Source organism: Carlito syrichta, unplaced genomic scaffold (genome assembly GCF_000164805.1).
Source record: "Carlito syrichta isolate Samal-C Ts95f unplaced genomic scaffold, Tarsius_syrichta-2.0.1 Scaffold143521, whole genome shotgun sequence".
Classification (NCBI taxonomy): Eukaryota; Metazoa; Chordata; class Mammalia; order Primates; family Tarsiidae; genus Carlito; species Carlito syrichta.
In genome coordinates, this window is record NW_007087617.1 from 187,745 (window position 1) to 209,062 (window position 21,318).

Here is a 21,318-nt window from a genome sequence, read left to right on the forward strand (position 1 = left end):
TTCCTCAGGACGGGGTCTCCTGCAAAAGATGTTATTGCCCCTTGCGTTGTTAACTCTTCCTGAACAATTTTTTTCCCTTTGTAGCACATGCTACAACAGTAGTCTAATAACATTTGCATTACTCTATACTAAAAGTTTGTCTCCGGCTCTAGAATTTGGACACCTGAAGGTGAAGGTCAGTTGGGCCTTGCTGTTTGACTTCCTGTGTTTTGCATCTAGAAGCGCCTGACACATAGGAGTTTATACACACTTGTTCAAATGTTTATTTGGGCCAGGTGTGGTGGTTCACGCCTGGCATCCCAGCACTTTTGGGAGGCCAAAGCAAGAGTATAGCTTGAGGACAGGAATTTAAGACCTGCTTGGATAACAACATAGTGAAGCCCCATTTCCACACACACAAAAAAATCAGAAAGTTACCTACTGTTCAGATCATCACTCTTCTCATAACACAAAACTGAGAAAACAGTTCTTCCCTGGCCAATGGCGGTAACAGAAGGAACTGTACTCTTTATTTGTGGACCATTTTTTAGCTTTCAAAGCACTTTCATCACACATTCAGTCTCATGAGTCAAAGCCCCCCAAGAGTTCATGCAGAACTCCTTGAGGATTTGTATGAAGCTTTTAGAGAGCTGCGGCAGGTATAGAACCCAAGTACCCTGAAAGTTTTTTACAAATGATTTAGAGATATTCTCTATAAACAACTGCATAATATTCCCTCTACAAACTAGCTGGAACGAAGTCCTTTCACTTTTCTTTAAGTTCAAGAGCACTGAAATAAACACTGATTCCACATAAAATCTCCAGGTACTGTGGCATATGGCAGCCCCATTTTCTCAGAGGACAAAGGAAGGCGACCCGAGAGTTTCTGCTCATCACAAAGCAATGCCCCAGCGATTGCTGGGAAACTGACCCACACCTCTAGGGTTCCAAAGCTAACCTCCAAAACCTTTTCAGTGGTGCACCACCTGCAGAATCTGGTGAAAGTGAGAGTGAGAGAGAGCTGCCTATCTAAATAATACACTCAAATGCTCCTCAGAGATTTTTTTAAAGTGTTTTTAACTTTCAATGACTATGTAAAAATTCATAAGCAGAAAGACCACAGGGTAGATCAGAATCTAGGGGACAATACAGCAATGGAAGCCCCGAAATGCTCAGGTCCATGACAGAGTAGGAGTGAAATGGGCTCACATGGGTACCCATCATCTGCCTTTTTTCTTAGTAATCTGATTTAATACAACGTATTTGCTTTCCAGGCCATCAACACCTCACATTGTAAGTGAAGTAGCATATGCCCCATCATATATGTTTCTTGAATTCCACAGTAGGACAGGTCAAAGTCAAAAAAGTGAGCAAAACAAAGTAGCTGCTTTCCAGAAAGATTTTGTTCCACTTTTGAAGCTGTTCTGTTTGGAAGTCTGAGTTTACAACGAGAGAACATCTCACAGTTCCATCAAAATTCACGAATGCCAAAATGTTTTGATGTACATTGTCTAAGCTGATTCACATGGCAATCTTGTGAAATAGGCAGGTCAAGAATTTTACAAAGAACATGCAGTCCCAAGAGGTTAAATGTCTTGACCAGGGAGCATGACTTGGAAAGGAAAAGAACTAGGACGAGGAGAGCTTGCAGTCCACAGCCCACCGGTGTTCCTAAATAGCTCCAGCATCTGGTTTCCTAAGCGGCTGTGCGTTCACCAAACAAACCATAAGACAGCAGTGTCTACACATATGTATATGTAAAGGGGCAGAAAACACTTCCATCAAAATAATGGTCATATCTCCATCATGTCCTTATATAAATTTGGGTCTTAGAAATCTTATAAAATTCTGATGTACTCTTCTTGATCCTGTATCAAGTGTGCACAGAGAGCTTGACTTTGCATCATAAAAGGGAAATAAATAAGTCTTCCCCTCCTATAAAAGACCAGGAACCTTTCTGATAAGCATTAGAATCTCTAAATCCGAATTGTTCCCCAGTCTATTGCACTGCAGGCTAGGGCTAAAGAGTGGGATAAAACTCAAAGCATAATCTCCCCTGTTCAGCTGGGTGAGGGTAATGGGATGAGACGTCAAGGCAAAAGAAACAGTATCAACCACTGAATATGGGTGAGGGTGGGGAGTTTTTTTTTAATGGGTGACTCAATTTCTTGAAAGGGGAAGAGTTCAATTCCTGATGTAAAAATACCTTATCTGTGAACACTAGAGTTTAACAGAAAAGAAAAATCAACATTCACTGACTCCAAAATCTCGTTTTCTTATCTCTAATATACATGATTCTGTTACACTGCACAGTATGAAAGGTAAAGATGGAAAGGTCTATCAAGTAAGGTCCCTAGGATGTAAGGGTCAAAGCAAGACAGACACATATAACAGGCCTAACTCTGACCTGCCTTTTTCGATTAAGTCAGCCCTGTTCTTTTGTCAGGAGTTTCCGACCTTAGATACATATTAGTTTCTAAATATACTGGGGACTCAATGCTGCTTCACACCAATGAAACCAGAATCTCTGAGAGCAGGAACTGGCTGGTCCAGGGTTTAGCTAGAATTGAAAGCCTCTGGCCTTTGTGCTTTGTTATCTAGCTTCAAACACGGTATCAACATGATGGCATTTTCATATTTTCCTCTGAAAGAAATATTCACAGGACCGGGACTAATGGTCACAAGAACCAGAAATATCAGAATTTGACAAGCTGAATGAGTTTACTGCTTGTATATAAGCAGAAATTCTTAAAGGCAGTCACAAATACTACACTTAATAAATACTAACCATTGTTTAAAAATACAGAAAAAATACTTGTAACTATATAATGTGCATTTCATTGGCTTAAGTATTAAGCAATATCAAAATATTTATCTTCCACTGAATAATGGTCTTGTACAGTATTTGATTTTTGGAATTTTCCCATAGTTGCAAGTAAGAAAAGGCAAAGAGAGAAACCAGAAGTGCAAGACGCCGATTGCCCAGGTGTATGAAATCAGTTCACAGGGAGTTTCCACGCTCAGAGGACAAAGAACTTCTCAGAAGCATGACTGCAATCGAATTGCTCATTCTTACTCAACACAGAACTACTGAGAAGGATGTTGCTGCATTCCCACCTCAACTGCCTCATGAGTCGCCCGACGATGGCGGAGTCAACAGAGATAAGTCTGGCTTCTGGAAAAACCAAGATGCCAGCCTTCTTTATTTTTAAACTCGCACTAAAGCTCTCCCATACTATCTGGTTGTAAGGATTGTGCAATAGATGCATATGAGCTAAAGCCAGAGAATGAGTAACTAAAGCTGGTCTCAATTGTACACTCAGGCAAATATAACTACAAAAACAAACTGCATGCCATTTTTAGCATTTTGTAAAAATCTACCCACATTGAAAGGAAAATTGCACTAAAAACTTTAAGATAAAAAAATTCAAGAACCATCTAAATAGATTTGATATGCTAATTAACCTAGGTGGCCTAGTCAGGAAACTATTGAGGATTTCTATTTTATGAAGTTTCCTATTAAAAGGCAATAACTAGCTTCTACACTAAGCATAAGGAAACAGTAAAGGTTGGGGAAGAATGTTGACTCTGTGTCTATTTCTAGGTCAGGGAGTTCTAGTCAAGTGGAACCGGGTAAGTGGTAGAAACTTACATGATTTATTGCAGATTGAACAGCCTTTATGTAATGGTTCAGTTGGCGATCCATGATAGCAAATTCAAGCATTGCCTTGTCCATACTACATTCACTACTCACTTCAGCTGGAAAAAAAAGGACACGTATTACTTCCATTTAATATGCCACATTGGGGAAAAGCTGCCACAATATAATCTACATCCATGGCCTAAACAATTGTGTCAAGTTATTACATTTTTTAAAAACACCTCCTCAATATATGCCTGCTTCATCCGAAATCCTGAGACTACATTCAGAAGAAGAATGCGCAAGGCATTGGGAGAGGGGGCTTGTGCTCAGGGGGTCCAGCGGCGCGCTTCCAATCTGGTCTTAAATCAGTCACTGCAGCTCTCGCAGCCTCTGCTCCCTCATCCCGGAAAGCAGCCCAGCCACACATGGACCACAAACACTCCCAGGACTGTTAAAGATCACATAAGGACAATTTCCACGTCTCATAATTATTTGGACCAATCCTCCTACTGAAAACAACTAAAAATACTAGATAAAATAGAACAACAACGACAAAATCTTCTTAAATGCAAAAGAGTCACATGATAGCAAGAACTAGCCAGGGAAAACCTAGGGAACACCAAGAAAGAGACACGGGCAATGTACACCAAGTCACACACCCTCCCCCGGGGAGCTGGGAGCCCCACTCCTTGGGATGAAGAGGAATCAGAGTGCCCCCCACTCCCTGCCTTTGGACTGCAAGGAGGCTGGCCTTGGCTGTGAAGCAGAGCAGGGGAAAGGGGAGAGACCTGAAAAAATGACCAAACACCGGCCTCCTAAAAAAATGACCAAACACCGGCCTCCTAAATGCGCCGCCTGGCTTCCCCTAACCAGTTGGGGGAGCTGCATGCTCAGACTGCAGCGGGAGTCCCCGCAAGCAAGCAACAGGCCGAAACAAACATAGCTCCTCTCCAGAGAAGACACTTCCAAGCTAGGTTCATCAAGTAATCCCTACAAGTAATCCTTAAGGATTATGAGTAGGCCACAAGGGGAAAAACATTAAAACAAAAAGAAAAACAAAAAACCTCCCACACCCTAAAGCACACAGGAAAACAAGTCACCAAGAGTTAAGAATCAGCAGAAACAGACCCACAAATGTTTCAGCTATTGCAATTATCTATTAGTCAGAACAAGACACAACTATGCTTAGTATGTTTAAGAAATTAAAATATCCTCAGGGAACAAGAGCCTAAACAGAGTGACTAGCACACTAGAAAAGCAAGGCAATGTCTTAAAAAGTGCTTGCAAACTGTTTCTTCAAGCTCTACACATATAATTTATAGATCAGTAAGGGACACAGTACATGGGATCATAAACTTTTTAACATTAAAAAAACGGAGTGAAAAGTCAGTCGAGTTAGCCTTAACTCACACGTGAGAACGCACATAATGACTCTCCATTCGAGCACCTCAGCTCAGACAGACTCAGTGTTTCTTGTCTACTTGGAAGAAAGAGGCAAAACTCATTCACACGAGGTTTTTAAAAAAAGATCTTCTAAACGACGGTTTAACTGTACAATAGCCACTTACAAGCACGGCCCACAGACCACCTCCAAGTTAACGTGCTTCTGGGAGAAGGCCTCTTAGCCTGGAACAGTCGGACAGCACAGGGCACACACATCTCTCAGTGGAAGTGTGTCTGGGGGTTGGGGAAGGGTAAAATATTTATATGAGAAACATCTGCATTCACATTTCCCAGATTAAATATATTTTTAACAAAACGGTGTGTAAGAAAAGGCTCAAGTCATGTTTCAGATAAAACTGCTAGGCCATTAGAGTCAACGGTTGATGTTTAGAGAATGTCTTAATATCAACAAAAGAGACATGCTGCTTAGAATATTGGTGGTACCAACATGTACCTACACACAACTATTTGTTAAAAATCATATTGTTTGATGATCAGGAAGAACATTTTAAACAGTTTACACTCTAATATGATAGTTGGTGATTTATTTACAGGTGTTTTACTGTACACTTAGTTATATTTCAGTAAATTGGTTAGGGGTCTTGGTTAAACTATAATTTTTTTTTTCCAATTAAAGTAATGATAAATAGACTCCTGGTTTCACACACACGTTATCTAGTTAAGAGAAAGTTTGCAGTTTTTTGTTCTTTTTTTGAGTTGGAGTCTCACTCTGTCACCCAGACGGGAGTACAGCCCCGGCCACTGCAGCCTCGACCTGCTGGGCTCCGGCGATCCTTCCGCCTCAGCCTTCTAAGTAACTGGAACTGCAGGCGCATGCTACCACGCCCGGCTAGTTTTTGATTTATTGTAGAGATGAGGTCTTGCTAAGTTGCCCAGGTGGGTCTCGAACCCGCAGACTCAGGCAATCCACTCACCTCAGCCTCCCAAAGCGTGGGATTACAGGCTGAGCCACCAAGCCCAGCTAGTTTTGTGTTCTTAATGGGTCAGTATATCTGATCAGTATTAGCTTCTGATACTGGAACTGGTAAAAAAAAAAAAAAAAAAAGTGGAAAAGCTAGTAACCTGAGAAAGACTAAGACCATAAGCTCAGCCGGACTCGGTGATTCAGCCTGTAATCTTGCACTTTGGAAGGCAGAGGTGAGTGGATTGCCTGAGTCTGCGGGTTCAAGACCAGCCTGGGCAACCTGGGCTATCTAACTGCAAAGTCTGTACCCTTGCCTGCGTGTGCAGAAAAGGTGTTTAAACATGATCACAGCATTATCCACCATAGCAAAAACATGGAACCAACCGCGGTGCCCATTAGTAGTGGATGGGATAAAGAAAACAGGGCACACATACACCATGGAATCCAGTGCAGCCACAACAGAGAACAAAATCGCGTCCTTTGCAGCAACGAGGATGTAGCTGGAGACCATCCTTCTAAGTGAATTACCACAGAAATGGAAAACTAAATCCCGCACATGCTCTTGCAAGTGGAAGCTGAACACTGAACACAGGTGGGAGTAAGCACAGGAAGAGCAGGCACTGGGGGCTCCTGAAGGGGGGAGGGGGAGCAAGGGCTGAAAAACCACCCATCGGGGGCCACGCCCACCATCTGAACGACGGGCGCAACAGAAGCCCAAACCTCACCGCCACGCCACATACCCATGACTCAAACTGGCACGTGGACCCCTTGAATCTGAAAAAAGAAATCTGGGGGAGGGTGATGGAGGTGGTGGCAGAGGTGTTTAAACACAAGAAGGACAAGCACCACCAAGCCCTCCACAGACATCCAGGGACCAACCTTCAGGCAGAAGGAAGATGAGACCCAAAGCCACAGCTTGGCCCAAGCGGCTGCAGGCAGGAAGCGACCTTCCAAGTGCGACACTGGGCGCGCCACCCGCTCCTGGAAAGCTCTTTCTAAATCCCTTAAGCCCAGGAAACTGATAACAAACATAACATGATTTTTCCCATGTAGAAGACGTTTTAACACTACTGAAAAGAGTGACCTTTTGCGTCCCCAAAGCTAATCTCAAGCCTTATAAAAGCAACCAGGTTACTCAGTGAATGCTTGGAGAGTAAGTCCACACTCCCACTGAAAGAGGGCGACCAGTGCCAGGCCAGGGCACTGGCAGTGACAGAGATGAAGCCACTACACACGGACCCCAGGCAGTGGAGAGAGGCAGGAAGAGTCCTGGGTGGCTCCTGTCACAGCGGCTTCTGAGTGGAGCAGGGAGGCAGAAACCATCGTTACTAGTCACACCTCTGACTTGCCCCCTCCTCCTCCCCCTCTGCCCCAGGCTGGGGAGGCCGGGGTTATTCACATTTCTTCACGTACCATTCTGTGAGCACTGATTTATTACAAGTCAACCCTTGCTTTCGCTAATCATGTGAATCTGTGATCTACGCGAACTTTCATTTACAAGCCAATAAATACATGAAGAAGTCTCACGGCGGGGAGGGGGAGCCTTGGTGACTCTGCGAGACCTGTAACCTGGTACACTCATTAAGAAACTGTTCCAGGAAGTTAGTACAATAACCAGCTGAAATATATCCCCCATCCCCACCCCAGCATATCAGGTCCAGAGGGCACAGATAATCTCTGATTTACGTTATAAGGTTCCAGCAGTTTCTGTCAGTACACCAGGGCCAGAGCCCTCGGCCTGCACACTGGACATCTGCATCCAATGACCTGGGTCAGCACCATCTTAAACTGTGCCAAGCCACTGTGGACTGAGTGTTATTTAGTTCAGGAAGGGCCACTGAATCAAAATCATCCTTTAAATATGGCTTATGTTTTGTCTGGTTTTGTTTTCTCCTGCTCAGTGGCAAACTCCAGAAAAACAACAACAGTCATCGAAGGAGGGCTTCTTTTTAGACTGAAGTACTCTGATCCTTCATAAAATAAAAAGTCTCTGAATGGATGCTGGCCTGCATATAATTTATCTAAAGTCAAACAAACCTATAATTATGCAATCTCAGCAGTCACACCATTCATTAGACGCGTCATCTGTTACTCAATGTCAAAAATGCACTGACAGCAATATTATAACTACATTACTAACCTCTCTTTTTGAAGCGTTGAATATTACATGATCAGTAGAACATCAATCAGAAATGGGTGATTCAGTGTTGTAATCAAACTCAGCCCAAAAATCATGAGACCTCAAACGATGGCTGAGGCAGGAACAAGTGAGAGAGTAGGAAAGTAGATGGTAACACCCAGAGCTGGCCTTCTCAAATGTGAAAGGCTGGGGCAAACTGAAGAAGAGAGAGGTCTAAGAAAAGAAAGCAAGGGAGGAGACAAACTCGCTATTTTATAAACGAAGGCTCTCAAGTACAACTCCAGGTCCTTGGTGGCTACAGACGTGGGTAGTAAGCCCGCGCGGCACTCTGGCCGTTCTCACGTAGCACAGAGTTTATCCAGCAGCAGTTCCAACGTGCGCTAGAGTCTGTGACACCTTGTTCAGTGTAGTGCCATTCTCTAGGCCACAGGCTAAAAAGCACCAGCAGACGGGGAGGGGGTGCGGAGAAGCAGAAGCTTCTTCATCTTTGCTTCCCAAGGCCAGGTGGGCATGGTCAACAGACCAATCAACCTTTCATTCCAGATCAGCACCCAGTTCTGCAAGAATGAAAAGGCAGAGATTCCTGTTTTGACCAGCTATTCTAAAGAGGGCCCTTCCCCAACCACAGCTGGCCTACAGCTGTAGCCCAAGGCATGCACTGGTGAGAAAGAAACTCTTCGCCAAGGCCCAGCCCCAGGCTTCAGAAGCAGAGATGAACAGGCCCTGCAGTCCAGGGGACGCAGAGCCAAGCAAGACCCCTTGTCATCCCAAGGGTACTCAGGAGAATGGCCCCCAGCGAAACAAGGCTCCTCCTTCTCTCCCCGGCACACCCACACATTCCTCTGCACACCACCTCATCGCACCAGCAGGCATCCTTCTGCTTTGCTCTGCTGTCTATGATCTCAGCCACAATGTCCTTTTCCAGAATCTTCCCTATCTACAGAAGAGAACCAAATACTTCATACCTTAGAGGTCCATAAAATTTCTTGACCTTTACAACCAGGATATGTGTATGTGTCTGTGTGAATTAGAGAGGCACACCCTCAAGATAAATTTCACTTACTTCTTTCGAAAAACCTTATATCTGACACAACTGCATGGTTTTGTCTACGGCCAAGTTGTTTCTGAAATTTTGTCCCAAACCAACAAAAACTGCAGGATCAGGGGTTTTTATTCTACAAAGCCATGCACAGGCATGTGTGAACAGGAGCACCACCAATTATACACAGTGGATTAAATTCAAGTCCATGCATTTTATTAGTGAGGTACCAGGCTCGAGTAGCACAGACACTGGGTGTTCTCAAGGGGCTGCTGACTCCAATGCCACGTGACTCATACATCCAGAAGTATCTGGTAAATATTAAATGTCATAAAGTACAAATGTCCATTTTGGCAAGGAGGAAGAAAGGGAGGCAGGAGATTACCTAGATTGTATTTTAAACTTCTTAGAAGAAACGGGACATAATTGGGAGATTTTACTTTCTGAAACAGGAAATAGGAATTTCCTAATCTTTTCAAATTAAAACTTGGTTCTTCTATATTTTGTAAACAAGTCATTTATTCTTTTTGGACAAAATCAAACAAATGACAGTACAAACCCTACCCCAACCCCTTCCCACCAAAAAACAAACGAACGGTTACCCTTCTTCTCTGAAAGCACAGCTGCAGCCCTGCCTCGCAACACACACCGAACACACGTGCCTACTCTGCGAGTGTGTGTGCTTCCTGGCAGCCTGATGTTAAGCAATCGTTACATACTCATCAGGAGTTGAAAGTAATGACTTACTCATCGCTTGAGCAACATTTAATAGAAACTTGGTTACTTCTCACTACACTGTACTTTAAAGTTATAATTAGTTCTACACATAGATATCAGTGTGGTAAAATTAAAACTGAACGCACATTTTATAAGTGCCACCCACTGGAAGTCACAGGGAAGAGTAGAACAGTGCATGACAGCTGGTAAGCAGCTGGGTTCTTTACAAACACAGTGACTGTGGGAGAAATGCCACCTTTACAGACATCTTGGCCCACCTGACCAATTCCCTCTCTCAGAACACGGAAGAGGGAAGCCGCATGACACAGCACCGAAAAGCCAGCTCTGGAATCCGATCTCATTCAGATCTAGGCTCTGTCACAGATTAGTTGTGGAGTCCTTGGCATGTCATTCTGCTAGTGTCCCAATTTCCCCACACACATAATGGGCACAGTAATGGCACCTACACTTCACAAAGGTGACAAGAGGCCTAAAGGAGAGAATGCAAACAAAACGACCAGCACAGACCTGGCCCACAGGAAGCACTCACAAAACACTAGCTGTCCTAATTCTTACAGGAATGGACAAGGACTCTCAAATGAGATTAGCCTCAGTTCTGAAAACATTTAACCCTTGGAACCAAAAAGCAGCAAGTGAAGACCATCTCCTGAACTCTCCCAGCTATTTTTGCGAACTTCCAAAGCACTGGGTTGAACTCACAAGACTGCCGTGCTCAGTGGGAAGCTCTGTAAACGCTGTGCCCCCTCCAGTCATTTACCCAGCAAATGCTTATTGAGCACTTACTACATGCCAGGAGAAGGAAAGATGATTTGCAGCAAGAAGCGGCAGCAGCCAAGGCTGCCTGCAGAAGGCAGGATGGGTTGAACAGGGCAGGGTGAGCTTGCACTGCGCCCTGAAGGATGAGTAAGTGGTAAGTGCGCCTCAGATGTGCACCAGGTGGGGCAGAGGCTACGCAAATGCCCTCATGCCCCTCCACAGAGACTGGCTGAGAGCTAAAGCGGCACCGGGAATGAAGAGGAGAAAGGCGCAGATTTTCAAAAGGAACCAGTCTTCAAGGATCACCTACCACGGCCAGGTACTCTGTATCCATCCTTGGTTACAACAGGGGGAATTAGGTATTCTAAACACACTGCAGAGATAAGGAAACAGATGCTCACAGATGCAAAATCATTTGCCCCAGGCCACACAATTCACACAAGGCAATTACAACCGACCTTGAGACTGACTTAAAGCTAGCATGCAAGGCACTGGCGGGTGTCTGGATGCTCCTCAGAAATAATTTGCTCTCTGCTGAAGGAGATTCTCCTAAATATTAGCTTATTTGAGGAGAGAGAAAGTGGAAGACAGAGACTGACTGCTACACAGCTCTACCTCAGCGTGATGGAGATCACGCATTATTTATTTATTTTTTTGAGTTGAAGTCTCACTATTTATTTATTTTTTTGAGTTGAAGTCTCACTCCATTGCCCAGGCTGGAGTGAAGTGGCATGCTCACGGCCACCCCAGCATTAACCCGCTGGGCTACAGCGATCCCTCCGCCTCAGCCTTCCAAGTGGCCGGAACTACTAGCACACACTACCACACCCTGCTAATTTTTTTTTCTTTTTACTGTAGAGAAGAGGTCTTGCCAAGTTGTCCCAGTTGGTCTCGAACCCGCAAGCTCAGACAATCAGCTCACCTCGGCCTCCCAGAGTGTTGGGATTACAGACTGAGCTACCAAGCCCAGCCAAGACTATGCATTTTTCACAAGATGGACAGGTATTTCCCTAGAATGTGTATTAATATTCCATTAATTACCATGGCAATGGTATGACTCAAAATATTATCTGAAATAAATTCCATAATTAACCAAATGAATAAAACCATGGGAATCAACACCCACCAGTCATCAAGAGCACTACGAATACCGGGATTCAGGCATCTGTCACTTTAAAACGGGTCCACAGGCCCCCTTGGGCTACCAATTAGAAGGTGTCCACATTTTCCAGTCAGTTCTGTCTTTCATTTGCCTTCACAGCTGTTTCCCCGTCCTTCCTGCTCACTTCTGTCTGTCTGGTCCCTGGTGGACTAGAAGGAAACAGCGACTTCAAGGCTGTAAGCAGTAATTACAGCAGCATTTCCCAACTAACATAATTTCAGTAACTGTCACTTCTCCCTGGCTGTGCCAAGTCTTGTCCACACTGTGTGACCTTCAGCCTGACTTTGACCAAACACCAGAGCTCTTGCGTGAATTGGTCACAGTAAAGACAAAAGAAAGTGAGACTTAAACCTCATGTGATTACAGAGAAAGCTAGATGAGAAGGCAGACAAAAGCACTGATGCCTCAAACACAGGAGACTCTTACTACAGGGGAGCTATTGTGCTGTATTAACTGTGCCTTCCAGTATTCCCAACACAACTTTCTACTTCATTTAAGCTAGTATCTATTGAATCATGGAGTTTTCCCATCCATTTTTTTAAAAAATGCTTCTAAAATTAACAAAACATATGGTTTAAAAAGTAATAAGTGACTCATGCCTGTAATCCCAGCACTTGGAAAGGCCAAGGTAGGAGGATCACTTGAGCCAGGAGCTCGACACCAGCCTAGGCAACACAGTGAAACCCTTCTCTATAAAAAATTTTTAAAAACAAAAAATTTGCCAGGTGTGGTGCCAGCTACTTGGGACGCTGAGGTGGAAGGATCGCCTGAGCCTAGGAGGTTGAGGTATGGCGAGCTGGGGTCATGTCACTGCATTCCAGCCTGGGCAACAGAGTGAGACCCTGACTCAAAATAATAATAATAATAAAGCACATGGTTGAAAGTTCAAACGGCGTTATAATGTGATGTCTCCATCCCCAAAACTTCTTCCCCAGAGGCAGCCATTGCTATGAGGTCCTGGGACCACAATCCCATAGAAATAGCCTACGCGTAGGACACCGCTTTCAGAAAGATCTACAGAAATTAAAATATTTGTAGAAATAGCAGAAACAAGGCACTCAAAGGGCTAAGCCTGAGGAGAAACTGCCCCCAGGAAGTCTCCCAATGAAATTGTTAAATCCAAGATTTTAAATCCGAGAGACCACAAAGAGCCAGCTCCGATGCAAACACATGAGGGTCTTTACTCAGGCTTGAGTCTAGGCTCATGTTTGAAGCCAATGCAGCGACTTCAGGGATGAGAGCCCCGACCCAGGTTAACACGCACCTTTTATACATAATTCTGAAGGGGTGGGGTGGCTTTACAAACCTGTGCACACAGGATTGGATAAAAACAATATGGCGCAGTTACAAAGACCTTGATTGGTTGATTCGAGTTTGATTTGCATGGGCTCAGGCTTAGTTACTTGTGATGGACAAGTAACTGCCAAACGGGTGGAATGGAATGCCAGATAAGCTAGGTTTACACAGTCACTGCGTGTAAATTAACTTTGGCATGGGAGCCGGAGGTTTGAACCAACACAGAGCCCACCAGGAGAGTGGCTAGCGCCTCAGAGTCTACCGAATATAGTGAACGTGAGTTAGGAATATATATAAAATGCAATGAATACTTCTTTTACAGCAAGTATAGTTTTCTTTTGAATCTCTTGGGTCTCTCATTCCCCCCTCTCAGAGGAACCTAAAGATAAGACCCAATCATGGGTCTACATAGGTTTCTTTAAGGCTATTCTGAAAAATGGGTAGAAGAGCTGAGACAACACGGGTGGGTACCAAGTGGTAGGTACTGCTGCTTAAGCATCATGAGTTGAACGATGCTGACTTAATTTTTAACAAAGGCTATAAGCTTGTTGATGATGCAAGGCCCAAAATAAGTAGGGAAATTAAAACAACTAAAGGGCCAACTATGGTGGAAATTAATGTAGTAAACCAGGGGGAGTGGTTAAACCATGCTTCAAACCAATTGAGCTGTTGCTCTCGTTCTCCGAAACTACAATAGTAGAAAATAGAGACAATGAAATTTTTAAAGTTAACTGTATTTCTATTAAACCTTAAAATATCATGATTGGTCATGCTTGAACTAACATGATTCTTCGACGTTAGCATGACCTATTTTATAATTTTTTTTATGAATAAAATAAATTTAATTTTTATAATAGGTAGAGAAACCTTACACTAACTGTAGCTAAAGCTGGCCTAAAAGAATGCAGCCCAGTTTAAAGTACGTGTTGGGCTCTCAGGAATGTGGTCCAAACTTTGTGCTGGGCCACTTTTGACAACTCTAGATAATTATTTATATCATTGAAAAACTTGAAACAGCTCTTTATAAGTATATACTAAGTCTACAAATATACTTTTAAATTTTTATAAAGAAGCTTGTACCGTATAAAAGGCTTTCAAATGTGACCTGAATTTGAATTATATTTAATTCCTAAGCCGAAACCATAGTTTTATGGGAAACAGGAACAATGGGTTTCTAGAGTGAGCCATGCCTGTCACAGTCACAGTGCCTTCAGTTTAGATCAGCAGAGTTTCTTTAGGTTACTTGTGCAGTATGGTAAAAGGAGGAGGAAGATAGGGGTCAATGGCTCCCGAACACATCCTAGCGGTCTCAGGGTCTATGGCCCTTCCTGATCCCTAACACTCAGTGGGCCTCCGTGGCCAGCTCCCAACAAAATCACAGCAGCATTTTCTCTATGCCCTTGTCGTCTTCCATAAGTGCACGTGAATAGAAAGAAAAGTAAGAGCTGTTTCAGCTAATGGCAAAACACCCAACCTAAAATAACAACACAAAAGCAAACAAACAAACTGGGAAGACAACATGTGCCATATTCAAAACAAGAGGAAAGTGCTGCTAGGCAAAGCCAAGGACACGCGTGCTAGTGAGGGGACTTCCGTCCCTGCATTCATTCACACACAGCAACTGACTGGGCACACATCCTGGATCTGACACTGTGGGTTGCCCTAGATTGCAGTGTCGGGAAATGCCATGTCTTTCTCCAAGAGCCTCTAAATATGTCTATTCCACGTACCTTCTTCAAAAGTCCTGACCTGAGTATCTGGACTTTGGCTCTCAGCGTGATGACAAAATGAAGCCAAAGCTTGTTCAATCCCCAAAAGAATTTCATTAGCACCATCCAGAGAGCTGATTCAGCACCCCCTACCAGTGCCATGCCAGCACAACAAGAAATGTGAATCACTCTTGCACACACATTAACGCACACCTTAAACCTCTGCACAGAGTGATTTTATGCTCTGCTTTATATGGCTGAGGAACCGAAGGCTCAGAGAACTTAACTGATTCCATCCCAATCTCAGAAACAGAACTTGAACTCTGGTCCTCTGCTCCAGAACTGCAGAAGAGCTACCTCCAGGGTCATACAGAAAGTCTTGATTCACTTCCAGACCGCAGTCCTTCAAAGACCCAAAGGTAGCTGTAGCTATTTAATGTCTCCTACCCTGCAAGTCTTTGCTTCCCAGGGTAAACTAACAGCTGTATGGTTCCTTCAGTCAAGGTGACCTGCCTTCATTGAAACACACCTCATTTGTCATTTAGAAGATGGACTCCAGAGTAAAAAGCAGCATTTGTAGCCATGGGCTACACAGCAAAGACTATGACAATGCTATCATTACCTTTGTAACACTGTGATTATGGGTTGGCCTTGTCGATTAAAACACACCAAAAAACACCTCAACAGAAACTACGATTAAGCCAGAACTCTCCCTTCCTATGTAAGAAACCCAAGTTATTCTATCTAAAATTCAAAGCCAAAGGCTTCTAGATGCCATGACTCTGAAGCCTGGCATTCTACCTCACTCAGGAGGTAGAGGGCTTTCTGAATTTCAATTTGTTTCCTTGTCTATTTGCTAGCCCCCCTATTTTCTATGCTACATAAATTTGACAGCCTTGCCTTTCTTAGTTTTCTTTCAAGTGAAGTAAGTAGTAGCAAACATCTACTGAGCACTTACTATGTGCCAGACGCCATACTAAGCAATCTACACGCATCATCTCATTTTGTCCTTATTATAATCGTTAGGTGGAGAAGACACCATCATTATTTCCATTTTATGGGAAAACAAACAAAGAAAACAGGTTCAAGAGGCTAAAGACTTCTAACTAAAGTCAAGCTGTTGAGGGAGGACTCAAATCAGGGTCTATTCAATAACAGAGTCCATTCTCCTAACTACTTCAAGCAACATCACCTTGGGGTAGAGACTACTTCCCTGTCATAAGACTTGCATGAGATTAGAAAGTATCCCTATTGTGCCAGGACAATCACCCTAATAGGAAAAACGTAGTTGGGGGGGAGGGGGGAAGAACCAGGATGATCAAGAACAAAAATATAAACTATGTTCATAAATGAAATAGCTTGTGGAAAAAAGTTAATGATCTTTAGCCTGCACGTAGATAGCACCTGTCTGAGATCAGCATATTTCTACACTTATTTTAAATAAATTTATATCAGGAAAAAGATTACAAACCAGGGTCAGTCTACTTTAAAATACAAAGTTAATGAAGGAACAGTTTAAATAAATCCATAATCATAAATTCCAAGATAGCCAATAAGAAATGTATTCGATTATTTAGAACTAAGATGCCGGGACTGAAATCTCTTCTACTTTCCTCCCTCTCAAGTGTCGATGTAAGTGAGAAGTATTTTGGTCTGAGAAACATTTCTTTAAGGAAAGAATGGTGGCTGGGTGCAGTGCCTCACAACTTTGAGACCGAGGTGAGAGGATGGCTTGAGGAGCCTGGAGCCAGCCTAGGCAACACAGCAAGTCTTCGTCTCTAAAAATCAAAAAGTTAGCTAGGCGTAGTGGCGCATGCTCCCAGCTACTCAGGAGGCTGCGGATGGGAGGACTGTTTGAGCCCAGGTGTTAGGCTGCAGTGAGCCATGACTGTGCCACCGCACTCCAGGGAAAGAATGGAAGGGCCACAGTCACAACAGGAGGGAACAACTGCAATTTCTGGTCCCATCTGTTAGAAATTAACTTCTGCATTTATTATTCTGGAAAGTAAAATAAATCTGACTTCTTGAAAACAACAGTAAATCAATCTTTTAAAGTTTGAAATTTAGATCACTGACAACTCCACAAAATAAGCTGTAGTTTACCACAAATATCATAATACTTATCCCACCCAATAGGGCAGGCCTCCCTTTATTTGTCCCTCCACATAGTATGAGTTTCTTGTAAAATCTCAGATTTTATTAGGTAATTTTTATTTTTCTCATTACTTATGTTAATATTTTTAGGATGTTTTATTGTCCATTTAATTGACTTAAATCATCAGTGATTCCTGAGATTGCTTTTGGCTTCCTTTCTTTAAAAACTTCCTATTTAAAAAAATGATCCATAAACACTCACATCTACCAGAAACCTCTCAGAGAACTTGTTATGGAGGGAAGTAAACTATTTCTATAAAGAGAATAATCACCCCCCCGATGTATGTTTTTGATAATGAACTGCAATGTATAATGACAATAATAATGAACTGCAGAGTAAGATATATAAGGAACTATTAACAGTCACTGAGCAACTGGCTCTGACCTCCAGGGAATCAATTATGACACCACGGAACTGCTTACAACATGGGGGGGGCTCCAGTCAGTCACACCCCGCATAGGCCCGCAGGCCCACAGGCCAACAACCCAACACAAGCAAGCCACACACAAGACGGAAGCCTCAAATTCCCCCAGACCCTCACTCGTAGCCTATTCCACATCTAACTCGTAGCCTATTCCACGCTAAAGTCAGCTCTTATCTCCTTTCCAATGACAGCTGCCTTAATTTCCATCTTTATTGTTTCTTTCTTAGGTTACTGATATGCTTCCTAGTGATTTCATTTTTCAATCTCTTTTCCTTCTAATCCTTCTTCCATGTTGCTATCATTTATCTTTCTCAAGTATGAGCCTGTTGTCACTCTCATTTATCAAAACCTACCATAACACTTGCACTTTTGGCCATGATGAAATAACAGAGGCTAGATCTATTCTCCTGCTTGAAATAACTAAAAGAGTAAAACAACTTTTTTAAAAGGTTTACAACACACTAGCCATGATGCAAAGAAGAGAGGAGAGTGACAGAAAGCACCTGAAGTGAGACCCCTAAGTACCCAGCTTAGCACCTTGAGAGAGCTTCTGGGCTGCAAGGCACACAGCACCAATCAAAATCTCAGCAGACTTCTAGTAGAAATTGACAAGCTGATTCCAAAATTCACGTGGGACAGCAGAGGACCTAGCATACACAAAACACCTTGGAAAAGACAAAGTTGGAGGACTAACACTACCCGATTTCAGGATTGATTACAAAGCTTCAGTACTCAAGACAGTGTGGCATTGACATACAGATAGAAAAATAGATTAATAGAAGAGAACAGAGCCCCAAAATAGACTCACACACATACAGAAAATGGATGACAAAAGTGCAAGGCGATGCAGCTGAGAAAAGATAGTTTCATCAACAAATGGTGCTGGGACAATTGGCTATTCATAAGAAAAAAAAAAAAAAAAAAAAAACTTCACTCTATACCTCATACCCTGTACTACACACAAAAAATTTACTCAGAATGCATCACAAACTTAAATGCAAAACCTGCTGGGCATGTTGACTCCCGCCTGTAATCTCAACACTTCAGGAGATGGAGGTGAGAGAATTTCCTGAGCCCACAGGTTTGATACCAGCCTGGGCAACATGGCGAAACCTTGTCTTTACAATAAATCAAAAAAACTAGCCAGGCGTGGAAGCACATGCCTGTAGTTCCAGGCTGAGCCCAGCAGGCCGAGGCTGCGGTGGCCATGAGCGTGCAACTGCATTCCAACCTGGGTGACAGAGTGAGAATCCAACTTAAAAAAAAAAAAAATGCAAAACCTAAAACTATGTAACTTCTAGAAAAAGATTTTTAAAAGAAAATTGTTGGGAACTTGGGTTAGGCAAAGATTTTTTTAGATATAACACCCAAAGCACTAACTGAAAGAGAAAAACTTTATAAACTAGATGTCACCAAAATTCAAAACTTCTGCACTTCAAAAGAAACTGTTAAGATCACAGACTGGGAGAAAATGTGCACAAATCATATATCTGATAATGAATTATATTCAGAATATATAAAGAACCTCAAATGCAAAAGTCCAAAAACCAGTGGAGCAAGATTTGGAGACATGCTTCGCTAAAGAGGAAAGTGCCAAGTAAGCATACAAAGAGGTCCTCGATGTCCTGGACCACAAAGGAAACGCAAACTAAAGCCTCCCCAGCGCAGCACCTCAGCGGGGGAGAGCACCTGCCTGTGAGAGGCCTGCCACACCAAGGCCAGAGCAGACGCAGAGCGCTGGGGTCCCTTCGTCTCTCCACACGCAGAACCTTCGTCTGCGGACAACTGCATTCCTGAAGCAGGGCATTTAACCAGATAACCTGAGCCACATCCAGGATAATTTAATCTTCTGAGAGTGACTCAGAAGACTTATAACATGTTGTCTCAGGGTCACCATTATGGTTTTTCTGCAAAGCATAAAAATGTTTGTCAATCGAAATGTTTTATGTAACAGATATCAAAGAAACCAGCTCTTAGTCCATAACGACTCACAGGAACTTTTTATTATCATTTTTTCTCTAATCCAGCAATTCTCAAAGTGTGGTCATGGGACCAGCAGCATCACCAACCCCTGAGAACTGACACTAGAGAAGTGAGTCAACTCTGGGGTGGGGCCCAGCAATCTGTATTTTAAGGAGTCCTCCAGGAGATTTTGATTCATGATAAAATTGGAGATCCATGTTCTAATAATGCATGACTTAAAGTGAAAATCGTAAGTTACTAATTCTCTGAGATTCCTTCAGAATTCACAGAATTTTAAGACAAAAAGAAACTGTTACATCAAATCAATGTTTTCAACAAATCTAAAACCCAGCCAGCTGTTTTCCCATTTTACACTCCTGAATTATTTTAGGCCTTCACTAAGCTAGAAGACCAAAGCTGGAAACAAGGGCCCACAAACGCACTCGTCTGAACACAAGCCTTTCGACTCGACGGCCTCGTGGACTCCCCCTGTTCTTGCCATGGCTCCCACTCTTCCCTCCTTCCAAACTTACTAGACTTGCTTCTCATTTCAGCTACGAAATGAGATGTCCTCTAGGGAATATCGGCACCGGTTTATTTAGGCTTATCTCCATTGAGTGGATTTTTAAAATCTAGTTAATAAATTTTTTAATTGCTGCATAAAGATACTGAAGATAGAAGCAGAATGAAAGTGGAAACAGTATTGGACTGTATCAGGACATCCGGGACTGTCAAAAGCTTGGTGAGACTTTGGGTTAATAACCGAAACTTTCCAGGGCTCAGTTTCCTCACTTTTAAGAGAGGGTTGGGGCAGGCCTAGGGTCTACACATCTTCGGCCTTACCCTTAAGCTCATTCAGGCGACACTGCCAAAAAGCGAAAACGGCTTAAGGCACACGAGGCGCCTCTCCTCAGGGTTCAAGGACACTCTGCCACACACAGCTTCCAAAAGGGCACACAAACGAACCTGGACACACACGTGTTTTCAGTGGCTGAAGTACCAAAACGGCAGCGGGACTGAACAGGCTCTGGCTCTTTGATGGGTTCATTCTTCTTGAAACTAGAGGGGGACGTGGCTTGAACCTCAAAAGCAAATCTTCCACATCACAATGTCACGAACATCCTGGGCTCTGGAGAGAGACTGCCTGGGCTTGGATTCTGGATCTTAGGAATGTTTTGGGCTCTTGGGCAAGTTATTTAAACTTCTGAACTTTAATTTTAGCTACCGCATTTTAAAAGAGGAAATCAATCGCATTTTCTTCATACAAATTAAATGAGAAATTGATAGAGTATGTAGCACAGAACACAGCACAAAATAAATACTCAATAAGTATGAGATTTTTTTTTTTTTTTTTGAGTTGGAGTCTCACTCTGTTGCCCAGACTGGAGTGCAGCGGCCGCTCCGGCCACCGCAGCCTCGACCTGCTGGGCTCTGGCGATCCTTCCGCCTCAGCCTTCCGAGTAGCCGGAATTACAGGCGCGCGCTACCACGCCCAGCTAATTTTTTGATTTTATTGTAGAGATGAGGTCTTGCCTGCCCAGGCGGGTCTCGAACCCGCGGGCTCAGGCAATCCACTCACCTCAGCCTCCCAAAGGCGCGAGATTACAGGCTGAGCCACCAAGCCCGGAGGACGACATATTTTATTCACATGACTTGCAAAGTTGGATTTCTCACGAGAAGGTATCAGAACTGATCTACAATTTAGTAAACACACAGGGTGCCCCTGTCTGTGCGAGGCACTCACCATTCAAAGACCGGGAACAGATGGCTCTCACATGTCGGGGTGCAGCGAATCCTTGGGCGATTGTTCAACATGCAGATGCCTAGGCTCTGCTTTCAGAAGCTCCACCTCTGCATTTCTAAAATACACTTCCCAGGCGCCCTAAGGCAGGCTGTGGGGACTGCAGTTAAGAAACACTTCTTTTTTTTGAGTTGGAGTCTCACTCT

General features: G+C 43.4%; 1 protein-coding gene across 1 annotated transcript in view; it reads right to left on the reverse strand.

Annotated features, from left to right (window-relative positions):
• Positions 1–19,873, reverse strand: part of NSMCE2 (NSE2/MMS21 homolog, SMC5-SMC6 complex SUMO ligase) — a 191,023-nt gene extending 171,150 nt beyond the window's left edge. Inside the window, exons 1-5 of the mRNA XM_021708693.1 lie at positions 19,807–19,873; positions 19,123–19,229; positions 8,994–9,067; positions 8,434–8,561; positions 3,632–3,738 (exon numbers count right to left, since the gene is read on the reverse strand). Coding sequence (XP_021564368.1) covers positions 3,632–3,738; positions 8,434–8,561; positions 8,994–9,067; positions 19,123–19,229; positions 19,807–19,873 — 483 coding nt within the window. The remainder of the gene's footprint in view (positions 1–3,631; positions 3,739–8,433; positions 8,562–8,993; positions 9,068–19,122; positions 19,230–19,806) is intronic.
• Positions 19,874–21,318: the final 1,445 nt, after the last annotated feature.